The sequence below is a fragment of the Amphibalanus amphitrite genome, unplaced genomic scaffold (genome assembly GCF_019059575.1).
Source record: "Amphibalanus amphitrite isolate SeventyFive unplaced genomic scaffold, NRLGWU_Aamphi_draft 001374F_arrow, whole genome shotgun sequence".
Taxonomy (NCBI): Eukaryota; Metazoa; Arthropoda; class Thecostraca; order Balanomorpha; family Balanidae; genus Amphibalanus; species Amphibalanus amphitrite.
The window spans coordinates 25,199-38,213 of record NW_024882867.1 but is presented as its reverse complement, the minus strand read 5'-3'; the positions used below and the strand labels follow the sequence as shown (position 1 = coordinate 38,213).

Sequence of the window (13,015 nt, the reverse complement as noted above, 5' to 3'; positions counted from 1 at the left end):
ACATTTCGAGAACGGCTAGGCCGGTCGCTCTCAAAGTTGGTTAATTGTTACGAACTGGTAAGAAAAACGAAGTACCTTTCGAAGCGGTACTTTGCGGTACTTTTTCAAAAGTCTATTTGTGTGTGACATCAATTATGTGAAATTATATTTTCGTCTTTAAATCTTTGCGGTGCAAATACACCATAAGCAAGTAAGAGTTCACCATTTTCGTGCAGTTAGGTGAGTTCTGCAGACCAGGAGCTATCGTTGGATGTATATAAATGTGGAATTCCTCCTCAAATTGTGATTGTTTTCGTGAATCAAAGATACGTTATCGAAGAGTGCGGGGGACGAGTTCGGTCCAAACGATTCTGAAGTTCGTGTTTAAGCTGAGTTTTCGCCATGAAATAGCAATTGTGTTGGAAAACAAAGACCACAGCAATGTAGTATGATCATTCAACAAATTGGTATAGGTTTCATTGCACTTCCACACAGTTCGATTTTTTACCCATGTCGTGCTAGAACTGGCGATCCGCCCAGTGTGTGTCGGTGCGTGGGTTAAAATCAGACACATTTGAGGCTTGTATCAGCACTCAATTGAGTCTTTATTCAAAAAGGTTCTCAAAGACTCAAAGTGTTTTCTGAGTGTAGTAGGTAGTATTGGTTTCATATTGTGTTGTGACCCTTTATCATTTACGACCTGACCTCTGTGACCTGACCTGGCATCAGTGACCTAAACAGCATATGTACTCACATATTAGCCCGGCAGGCGGTGGGCCTCCCGGCCACGTTCCGCGCGGTGGGGGGGGGGGGGGCGAGGGGCACTTTTTTTGCCCCCCCCCCCGTATCTCCGAAACTACTGGACGGATCCGGAAAGTTCAAACGGCGTTCGATAGCCCTGTCAAATTTGTCTTAGCAAGCCAAATTTCATTGACCTCGGGGTCACCGATGACGTCACAGGTCAGGTCAAAGATAAAATGTTTCACCGTTCACGGGGCTTCAGGGAAAGCGCTATAACACCGAGTAAAACGCATTTTGTCGAAAATCAGCGATAGGGCGTCAGTTGTCTAGTACATATGTTGCTATTAGAAGTCACTGGTCATACCAGGTCTGGTCACAGGTCAGGTCACCAAAGGTCACCAAGGGTCACCAGTCACATGAACCCAACTTTACTATGGTTGTGCGATGCGATTCCAGGACCGTGCGATGCATGTTTTATGGCCAGTTTTTCATTTCCAACTCAATGGTGTTGGTTGTAAGACCATCAAGTACGGTTTAGGTCACTTTCTGGTGGAGGTCAGGTCAAGGTCAGGTCAAAAAAGGTCAAATTTCAAAGTTGATATTTTTGCATAAAATGGGTATTGATTCGATGCAGTTCGTCACGGGGAGTCTAATGGTGGTCTTTGTTTTGCGCTACGAGGTCTAGAATTGCTACAAATTGAGTTTGAATTTGGCGTCATCAATTTTGAACAGCTTTTTCGCTATAACTTGGCCAAAAAAAGAGGTATCGATCTCAAATTTGGTATGTAGATAGAAAGCGGTAGGGACTATCACATATCTTCCGTTTTTTTTCGAAAATCAAAAAACTTTTTGGATTTTGGCTACTATATTCAAAAAGTCTTTTTTATTTTTTGGGTTCAAAATAAAAAAATAAAAAATCTGAGCCAGAAGTTTTGTAGCCCTTTAAATTCTACACCTTTTATGGCCAGAACATTTTTCTGTATTTCTAAAGCTAAAGGCCTGACAGCTCTTCTCGCGGAACTTTTTTTGGGTCGAAAATGGCAAAAATGACATCACTCTGACGTCATTAGCGTCCAACCTATCCATAGCCTTTGGAAAAAAAAAATTGGACACAATGTGCAATAGCCCAGAGGTGAAAAAAACCTGCTACTCGCCTGCGTGCGTAGGTGACAGCCATTAGTTAATGCATCTAAAATTGATAACTAGGCCGTTTCCGCTAAAATCAGAGCTGTCTTCCCATAGAGAGTCACTATGGACCACGGCACAAAAATTTAACAGCGTCATCTCTTTGTAGACAGCTGGGGCTGAAAAATCCCGCCGGTGCGACAGCCGGTGCGTTGTGAATCGCCATAGACAACGCAGGAAAAACGGCGACAGCGCGACAGCTCGTCCCCGCTCGTCGCCGGTTGAGCGGTGGCGGGGACTGGCGCGGCCTTGGCCGCCGTAGAGTAGGGGAGGACCGGACGACTGGGATGGGGGACGTCACATCTGGGCCACAACTGGGGTGAGGTCCATGACCATCGGTCCCAGAAACTTGGTAGGAGCGTTGATAATTGTTTCTGACTGCTGAAGCAAAGGCAAGTGAATCAGTGACAAAGCTGACAATCCTTTCGTGAGTTCTGATTGAACTGGATCTGGAAGCCAGGAGCCAGGAGAAGCTAGGAAATCGATCAGACCTTTAGGTAAGTTGGAAGAAAGTGATTTATTTTTTGTTGCTGTGTCACTGAAATGTGGTGATGCGTTGTAATGCCCAGAGGCCGAAATTTGGCCTTCAAAGGTGATGAGAAAACGTAAAATAGGGTAGGACCTACTGTTTCAAGATGGCTTGTAAAAAAATTCGTGACAGCTAGACATCGCGTAGGTGACAGCTTTTGAGTTTTATTCACCTCTGCAATAGCCATTCACGGGAGGGTACTGAAAGTTTGGTGACGATCGGCGTTGTGGTTCTCGAGATATATCGAAAAAACTAAAGGGGGGGGGCAAAAAATGTCCCCCCCCCCCACCGCCTGGAAGGTTAGGTAACCAACGCTGCATCGATGCTTTTCGATAACATGCTTTTATTCGATGTTATAACGCATTCCTTAGAGGGCCCATAATCGGTGAAAAATGCGACCTTTGACCTGACCTGTGACGTCATCAGTTGACCCTAGGTTTACGAAACTTGGTCTCAAGGTATTCCCTTGTGGCGCCATCGAATACCGTCGTTTGAATTTTCAAAATCGGCCTGTAACTTTCCGAGATCTGAGGGGGGGCCGAAACGACCTCTCCCCCCCCCCCCCCCCCACCCCCCACCGGTGGTAGGGTACGCCAATCAAGATTACTTTACTCCGCCAATAGCCCAACAGGGCGCGGGTAAAGGTTTTCCGCCTTTAGTAACATTTACCGCCAACAGATGTCGTCCAAGTATCACGCCTGAATCATGCTGTACCGCAAGGCACTACGGTCTACTACTGATCGCTGCCGATAGATGTCTCTCCTCGTCTACGTTAGTGTGACTATTTGAGTGTGACGTCATTTCACAACATGTGAAGAAAAGTAAGAGCATAACAAAAGTATGTCCTTGACGATGCACCAACTCCTAAACGACAAACGGGGCTCTGGTATTAACTGGATAATTCGCCAGCTGACGCCGTATGGTGGCGCTAGTGGAGCAGCACCATATGACGTCAGCAGAAAACACCGTGAGCAGCTATGAAATGGGAGCGAGCACCACGGAAATATCGAAAAGTGATGGACATGTACTGACTTTGGTCATTCAAGTACCACCAACACCATACAAAAACCATATAATATCATCAAGACTGATTCTGGAATCGATTCGTTCGGGTATTTAAAACACATCAAAAATGTTTGTTACCAAATTCTGAAACAGTATAAGGATATTCTTGTTCCTTACTTTTACCTTGTGGAGTACTTTTACAATACCTTTTACTTGCTTTCTAGTACGCCCATCACTATCTGAAAATCTGGATTGCAACGCTGTAGGAAAACTTTTTTTCATTTGTCATTTCTTCCACTTTTGAGCAGTGATAATTCATTTGGTTTTATACATTAAATAATAAAGACGGCTTCTAACTTTTTAGGGATCTGCGGTGGCCCAGAGAGCAAGATCAGATATTTCCTAGAAACTTGAGGCCACTATTTTCTTATATGCTAGATAATATACAAATATTGACATGTAAAGAATGATACGGGTGTATAATTCTGCAGAAATATACATTCAAAGTATTCAACATTTTTCATGAACCTTTTTAAAATCTTCCATAATGACTTCTTTCAATACAAGGTGGAAGCAATTTCAGTTAACAATAAAGCAGCACAAAGCAGTTCCTACCTTGAGCTGCGATGATCCATAACCAATCGGCACCTGCAATTTGATCTTCGAGATGTACCCTGCCTCTATTCCCTGACTTTCCCTTTTCGTTGTACCGGGTGAAGTGAATATTCTGTGAATATTCTTCTGACAGTCAGTTTTTAGTCCTACATTATGTTGTCAATCAGATTTAATTGGTTCAAAAACCGTCGTAGTCCGTCTCATTCGCAGTCTACATCTCCACATGCGCACCCATACATGCTCAAAATTTTCACTACGTATGTACTATGTACCCTGCAGCGTACCCTGATGAAAAATGTTTTGTTGAAATCAGAGACACTTCCCAAGGTAGGCCATAGTCCATGCCCCATGGCCATATATTTAAGTCAAAACAGATGAAACAGATAAACACAATTCTAATCATCAAGTCGACCAGCATCGACAATCTGCACATAAGTTCTAAACCTATTGCAAGACTACTTTGTATTCAAGCTTTGTATTGCAGAAGGGTGGAAGCTGCATGGAATTATGCGGCCGACAATTTCAGCGTGCATCCACGCTCGAAAGAGCAGGGTTAATTGTAACAATACCATAACAATAACGTAATTGTAGGTGTTGTGATTCGGTTGCCGCTTGTCTGTGCTGGCCATTGCGCGGGCGGTCCAGCGACGGAACTCGGCTTCGCCGCCGTGGCGCGCTGGCAGTTGCTTCTTCTTCTTCTGCATCCCACCGCCAACCCGCTCGGGGGGGGGGGGGGCGGCGGCGCAGGCGGGTTGAGCGGCGGCTCGGTCCGCCCAACATCCTCGATGAAGGTGACGACCTTCGTCGCCGGGCCGCCGAGGACGTCGACCAGGCGAGGGTCGACACCCCAGCGGCGGCGGCGGGCCGCCTCATAGGCCGGACAATCGGTCAGTAGGTGCGCCGCGCTGTCGGGCTCCCCGCACGCGGGGCATTCGTCGTCGGCTGCCAGGCCAATCTTGTGGAGCGTGTCACGGGTCAGCGGTGATGTGCCGGTCCTCAGCTGGGACAGCGTCACCGACCCCCAGCGCGCCAGGGAGTCGTGGCCAGGCGTGGGGTCCGGGTGCGGGTGGGCAGCGGTTGTCCTCTGTCGCGACAGCTCCCGGACATGGCGCGTGACGGCGGCCTGCGCAGTGCGCACTCGACAGGTCGATCGGTGCGCTGTCTTGGTCGCCCGCCGTGGCCTCGCCAGCCAGGCGGTCGGCGGTTTCGTTGCCGTCCAGCCCGGCGTGGCCTGGCACCCACTGGAGCACCGTCTCGGTGCCGTTCTCGGCGAGGGTGCTCAGCAGCCTCCAGACCTCGGCGGCCAGGGCCATGGTCTGGTTAGCTGGGCCGCGGCCGAGTAGTTGGAGCCCAGACCTTGAGTCGGTGAGGAGGCGGACCGACTTGGTCGATGCCAACTCCCCGTCCTCCAGGCCGGCCACAGCCGCGAACGCCTCGCGCATGGCGGTCAGTTCTGCTCTTAGGCTGGAGCAGACCGCCCCTGCAGGAGCGCGCACGGTCTCTTCTCTGTTGAGGTGGTGGAACTGGATCAGCGCGCCTGCGCCGCCCTGTTCCGTCCTGCCGCGAGCCGAGCCGTCCGACCAGATAGTGACGTCCGGGTGCGGGAGGTCTGCAATGGCTCGCAGGGCAGCTTCCCTGCAGACTGCAGGCGGGTCCGACTGGCGGGTGGCCACGGGCAGGTCCACCCTGAAGGTGATGCCGCCGCGGTGGCCCAGCCATGGCGGGTCGCAGCTGTAGAACACCGAACCTGTAACACAATAGAATTGCAATTGTAACAAAGACCTGCATGGTCAGCACACATCTGCAGTGACTGTCATCCCAAGTTGGTATGAGTTGGAACAAAGTTGGGTCATGGTAGCAGACGTAGCACAAGCTGTCGTGATATGCCATACCGTAGGACTAGGTCGTAGGTTGTAAATTTTAGGTATGAGGCTATAGGTTGTAGGTCAGGTTAGGTAAGGTTTGGTTAGAAAGACCCATTCTCGTCATCGTGCATAGGGCAGCTTGTGCTACGTCTACCTTACCAATACCCAATTGAATTCCCAAAATTGATGGCAAACAGGCTTTTTGTATAACAAGTGTGGTTAATTGTTCTAATCCTCGCTGCAATGTGAGGGTAACTGCTTTTCTACAATCACAATATTTGAATTCATATAGGTAGGTGTTTACATGTTCAGAAAATGGTACAAAATATGACACAATTATAGCTGCAACTGGATAGTGGATACCAACCTCAACTGAAAATTTCTGCAGCCTTATAACCTAACACATGACTTAATTGCCAAAATGAATCCCTTAGTACAATAGCTTGACTCTAAAATAACAGAACTTTTGCATGCAGACCCTGGAAACTGGAGGGTTTATGAAAAGTAACAAAAATAAACATTCACTAATATCAATATTTTGTTATAAATTTCATATGTAGCATAAGCGCCAATACTGCCTTCATTTACAATTTTGCTACTGTTTTCCACTCACAAACGCTGCCCTCCGTGGACAGCAGCAGCAGCAGTGAAACGTCACCCGTGGTGTGACATCATCACCCATGACGTAATGGAAATCCAGTTGTTACCAAGGCCCCGACAAACGTATGCGGCGCCAAGGCCCTATACCTGCGGCGCAGAGTTCGGTAATTTTTTCAGAGTTTCATTTTCGAAATATCTTTTAGGTTTTAGTGTTGGGTGATATCTGTTGTATTTACAGGCTTTCAAGCTGATTACTTCGTTCTGTTTGATCGTGCATCCTCATTTATGCAGCACACTCGAACGGAAGTTGAAGTCAAGTGAATCGATTGGGCTTGTAAGTACCCAGGTAGGTAAACTCTAATTCGGCTCAATTTATCATTTCATTCTTTCATTTTTCCTTTGAAGGTGACTGTATTTGAATAACTGGCAATGATCTTATGAGAAACTGTACCTGCTTTCCACCATATTATATAAATTGCTATGCCTAAGCTGTGCTAGCAGCTGTTGCCTGTGCTCGGAAATGATAAATTAAAAATATTTTTATTTTCATTTAAATGTCTCCACGTATGCTGATTCTAGGACCATGAATGATGTGCTTGATGTTTTGCTTTCAAAGTATCCCTCTCCATTTGTCTTATATTCTTCCCATGTCATACATTCACCAAACACCAAAACTAACACAAAGGACGTGGCCAGTCAGCTGTCAGGACCTCAGCATGCCCTATGACACCAAGCTGCAAAATTTGGCTGGGCAGTTGACAAGCCAGGCTGTCGCTTAGCCACCAGCCACAAGGACAGTGCTGTATCAGCCTGCATGGAAAGGAACAGGATTTACCCTTCAAAACAGTGAGGACCTTCAGAAATACCTAAAGCATTAATGAAAATATACCACTTTTAACATGGGGTTTTGAAATGGAATAGCAGTTTTGTAGCTTGAACTGAGACTAGCACAATTTTTAAGCTTTTTACACTCCAATGATCACCCTAGCCAAAGATATATCAATTTTAGCTCCACAAGGTACAAGGGAATCATTCCCTTATGTTAGAATGTAGTGCCTCATGGAAGAATGCAAAGAATGCAGTCATTTCTGGCAGAGGCACTCAGGCAAATCATCACCCAATCAGCATGCTGTTGGTTTTGACTTTTGAGCCATGCAACATGTGAGTTAGAAGCTTCCACTGCAAACACTATTTAGCCTCTACTAAAGATGGAAATTCTTCTTCTGTATGAAAATATTTTAAGATTCCTTTGCCTAATGGTTATTATTTTCTTTTCTGATCATTTGAGGCAAAAAATCATACGACTGAAGCAAAAATTCATTTGAAGAAAGTGGTATAGTTCCCTAGACCAGGGTTTTGGGGTAGGTACCTACATACATTTGCTTATTGTCCCTTGCAAGGAGATAAAAACAGGATCATTGTTTGATCCTGCCATCATAGCCTGATTCCTTACTGGGTGTTCATTACATTACCTATTTGACATTCTAATTAGGTGTGTTGTAAGCTGTCAGGTGACCGCGACCCCCAGTAATAATTCAGAACAGTACCACCAGAACAGAAGTTGGCCAGTGCCAGTAGCACAGCCCTATGCAAAATCTATGTGCACAATAAATGCACACCACACCAAGGAAAATCTGCACTTATCTGCACTGACTACTGAGTGACCATGCTGCAAGGAGCTGCTGTCAACTTTGTCATATTTTCACCTGAATATTGCTGACAACTCCTTAATTGGTGAACTGAACTAAGCTCAAGTGGTATCATGCTGCCTTAACTGGTGAGAGGAGACCTGTCACCTGACCCAGACTCAAGAATGGCCATGCAAGCTAAAACAGCCATGGAAAGGTATATCTTTACAAACAGGGAGATCACAGATGAGTCACATGGCCAAAGTTGTGGCAGAATCTATGTCCAGGGAAGAATTGGTAGACATCAGGCCAGGCAGCATGTCAGTTAATTATGGGAAGAAAAGCAAAGTGAACACAGCATCCATAGTTCTGTTTCCAAGCTCTCTGTCCCATTCACTCAATGATAATGCCCGGCCTGAAGCCACTGCTGGCAATGCCTCATTGGTCTGAAGTGATCTAGAAATTGTCAAAATGGCAGAGTAGAAGCAAAGTGACTGGATTTTGCCAATTTCTAGCTCAGTTCAGATCAATGAGGCATTAGCCAAACACTGAATCCACAGCGGCATCAACCATCCATGGCAGGAGGCAAGTGTTCTTCAGATGCTCAATTTCAGTGACAAGTCTTATTCTCAGATGTTTGTTTCTGCCAAAAGGGCTATATTTAGGTCATGACTGCTAAGGAACTGTTATCCCGTCACCCAGACCATCGAGCATGCCTACAGACCACTGAATTCCTGTTGAAGGAGCATGGTGAGCCTATCAGTTGTGCCTGGCTCTATTCCCCGCGCATCGCGGTCACTTTGCATATTATTTGATGGTTATTTATGGCGTCGGATTTTAAGATTGTGTAGCAAGTGTCGAATTGAACGGTGGCATCGGCGAAAGGTGTGGTGATGAAGGAGCCATGGCCTTTATCAAGTCCTGTCCGTGCTAATTTCCCAGCTGGACAGTGCGTTTGTTCGCATTACCACCAGCGCCCACCATTGGTGTTGAACCACTTAAAATTAGAGTGCTTTACTCTAACAAGTACCCTCCCCGAGTGAAAGATGTGAATTCCAGTTGTCATCACTGGCTGACCACCCGTCTTATACGATGCGCAGGCTGTGCTCTCTTCTCAATTGTCTGCGTTTTTCGTTGATTGATCTCGGCTTGGGCCATTGCAAATTACGTTAGACGATACGCCACCCTCTCAAGCAGATGCTTCTTGCCCAGATTCCCTTTCATCCAACAGATGTGATTTACCCGGAGTGATTTACTGAACATTTATTTACTTTTCGTCAGCCTCAAGCGCCTGGTCCACGTCGGGTCTTTTCATTGCTGTCTTACGTAACCAGCACGCTGCTGGCTCTCGCAATGGCAATATTCGTGAGCTGCTTGTCCACTTAACCGGGACTCGCCATGGGCTGATGTAACGCTACTTTTCCCCCAATAGACCTCTCGGCCACTTCGACTTTAGTGGTGGTTACCTGGATTTCGAACCCAACACCCGATAATAAGCAATGAATGATGCGCTAAAGGTAGCGTGGCGAACTCATCGCCCGCTTTGCGATCAACTGATTCTTACTGTGTGATTAGCTGGCTCCCGCTGTGTGGTCAGCTGATTCCAGCTGACTTGTCAGATGAGAACCTATCCGCATTGTTTTGTGTAGGTTCCGATTCCCTTAGGGCAGTGTTGACTGTTAGCTGTACTTAGTCTGCCTGGTCGGCTGATTTTCTCGGCAAAGTCAGCTGATGCGGCGGCGCCTTGCTGCCGGCGATGACTGGGCTGCACGGTGAGCGTCCTCTGCACGAGACAGATGCTATAAATAAACAACCGCTGCGACGACGGACCTGCCAACGCTGACGACACAGCTGTGGCCCGCGGCGACGTAACCAAACTGTGGAGAGTGACTGAGGCTGGACACAGAGGCTGGCCCTGGGAGGAAGAGAGGAAGTGTGATTTCACGTAACTGGAAGTGGGTCTAAGGTAGATGGAGCTGCAAAATTGGTGACGCCGAGCCGTCTATTGCCATCGCACTAGATCTGCGATATAAGTTTCACTAATCCTGGCTGTTGTGTCAAGTACCGTAGTGCTTGGCGGGCTTAGGGCTTAAGTACTCTAAGCTGAGCACTTGTCGGAAACAAAGGAGACTTAACACATGCCTCGCAGTGTGTGCAGTGGAGTGGTCGACTGCAGTGACCCTAACTCGAGTTCACGGCCGTCCACGGTGGCTTTGTGGCCGGCCGTGACTCTACCGGTTTCACGGCCGGTCGGTCCGGCGGTTCTTCTGTGACTCGAACTCAGCTAATCTAACATGCAGCCGCGATCGTGATGTTTGTCGGCGTATCGTCTCCCCACTGCGAGGGCTGATCCCTGGGAGTGGGGATGGTTGCCCATGAGAGGTTCCCGTTTCCGGCGGCTGCCTTCCCACTCCCTGCTGCTTTTCATCCGCTCCCGGCCTGCTTCCGCGTCCCTCTACTGCTTTCCGTCTGAGCAGTAGAGACTGCCCTACAATACAGCCCCTTCATCAGTGATAACCCCACAATACAGCCCCTCCACCCCCCCCCCCCTCCTCCCCAAGGTGGTGACGGGAGTTATGATAGTTCTACCTCATAGCTATGTTGAGCCATAGAGCTCTGTGTACCAGCATGCAAAGGTCAATGGGTCTGGGTGAGCTGATGACTTATGTGGTTAAAAAGTGTCGAACAACCAGGAAAGTAGCGGTCGATTGGTCATTTGGTACGGAATACTCATCCAGTGCGGTACCTATAACCATGCAGCAGTGCAACACGACATCAGGCATGCTACAATCGATGTGCTGCTAATTGACAGGGGGTCGATTTGTCAAGCCGTATGTTCCAAGCAAATATGCCAATGAGGCAGGAGACGGGACCTCTCATTGTCTATGCCGTAACAAAATAATGATCTTTGCTACACAATGTAGAGCAGGGGCTGATTCGTTAATCGTCTCTTTAGAGCAGCCATAAGTAAGTGAACAAAGCAAAAAAAGCAAATTATATAACTCATTAATTACTGGTTCTCAAAACAATATAATACTGGTTCTCAAAACAATGGATAAGCACCTCTGATGCCAGCCCCCGTGACCGGTTCGCCTCGCCTGCCATTTGTTGGACGCCGTCATCCCAACCCCGCGTCCTATTTGGCTGATTGCCGTGTTTCGTTGACCCCAACCGTGGCGTCAACATGGCCTTGGTGCAGCCTCGCGCCGCTCCCATCCGCAGTTGGCAGCTGTGCTCTATTGATTGGAGCGGACCGAGCTGGCGCCGACCTCGCCGATCAGCTGACTGAAACCACGTGACGCACTGCACTCCTCTCCACGGGGGGGGGGATTCAGCGTGCCGGTCTTGTAGGTTTTGTCAGGCGTCGTAACAGCGTCGGTTTGGCGTCTGCCCTCAATATCTCACCCCACGTCATCCTTTTCTATCCCATCGTACGAGTTCCGATCCACTAGGTACGTCTCCCATCATCCCAAGCGTCTCCCATTCCGTCCCATCCCACTGACCCATCCCACGCCATCCCGACCGGCGCCGATCGCATCCTTCCCTATCGGCGCTGCCCGGCCCCGGTGCCAGCCGGTTTCCACCCCGTCTGTCTCCCCCTCTCTCTCTCTCTGTCCGTCCGTCTGTTCACGGTTTCGTGTACAGGTGTGTCACCGGGCGCCGGTCCGCTGGCCGTGACCGCTGGTATGGCACCGGCCAGCGCCGACCGACCGCCGTGAGAGTGGCCCGCTCGGCCGGTCGGCAGTCGGTGCCGGTCGGCCTCCGCGTGAGGTGGGAGGGTCGGGGGACAGCCGACCGGCCGATCGGGCGGACCCGCGGCGGCGTGGGGTGAGGTCAAGGAAGACCGAGACAGATGGATAGACAGACGAAAGATGAAAGTGTTTGGTCTCGTGCGGATTGCAACAAGAACTGTTTATGCCAGGGCCTGGTATGAGCGTGGTGCGTCACAAGTCAATGTTTTGTGGCCGGCATTTGGATATGTTGCAACGCTGTGTTTTTCCCGAGTGGTGACTGTATGTTCTGGTGTTTTGCAGGCAGCAAGGCTACCCTGAGGTCTGCTCGGCCTTGAGCTGGACGGGAGCGGTCGCAAGTCCGTCATAAACTGGTCGTGAATGTGTCGTGAATTTACCGTGATTCGACCCTGAGTGGTCCGTGAGTGGGCCGTGAGTGGACTGTGAGTGGGCCGTGAGCCATTCGTGATTCGTCCGGCCATGGCGGAGGCTGACTACCTAGCCACGCCCGTGCAGGAGTGGGCCCAGCTGTTCGAGCGGCAGGCGCTCACCACTGAGCTGATTCGGTGAGTACTCATCTCGAATTGTGTCCTTATGTGGTTGCCCTAGGTGGTGCCCCAGCTTTCTGTGATTCTGTAGGTTCTAATATGAGAAGTGGATGTCGAGACGGCTTCCTGTGGGCTCCTTGTGGTGGGCCATTGGTGATGTAGGGTTGTAAGGAAATACCCTCGTTGATAGCATCTGTGACATCACCAGTTTAAGTGGGCAAAGGTCGGTGGTAGAGCAATGGAGCATGTTCCGAGTAGGTGGCTGAGAGTCATGTTTAATTACCTTGGAAGCGAGTCACCAAAGCACCCAATCCGTGGCTCGACTTTGGTCGTAGATGACCGCCAGCTGTAGCGTCCGTCGTCTACCCTTACGTGTCCGTCATCTGACTTAAAGTAATTGCCATCTACCTTTTTATGTCCTTCATATGCCTTTCAGCGTCCGTCATCTGAAATGCCGCGCGTGGCTCTGGTCTCTGCAGTGTTCTGTAACACCTCTAATCACCGCGCATAGCTGCAGTGTCCACTGAAATATCTCGGTCTTCCCATTCTAATTGTGACATGAACAGCTTGCACCGCCATTGGTAAGGTA

General features: G+C 48.8%; 1 protein-coding gene across 1 annotated transcript in view; it reads left to right on the top strand.

Moving 5' to 3' along the window:
- The first annotated feature begins 6,702 nt into the window (after window positions 1-6,702).
- Window positions 6,703-13,015, top strand: part of LOC122372567 (E3 ubiquitin-protein ligase UBR2-like) — a 31,196-nt gene continuing 24,883 nt past the window's right edge. Inside the window, exons 1-2 of the mRNA XM_043349924.1 lie at window positions 6,703-6,865; window positions 12,182-12,444. Coding sequence (XP_043205859.1) covers window positions 12,359-12,444 — 86 coding nt within the window. The 5' untranslated portion in view covers window positions 6,703-6,865; window positions 12,182-12,358. The remainder of the gene's footprint in view (window positions 6,866-12,181; window positions 12,445-13,015) is intronic.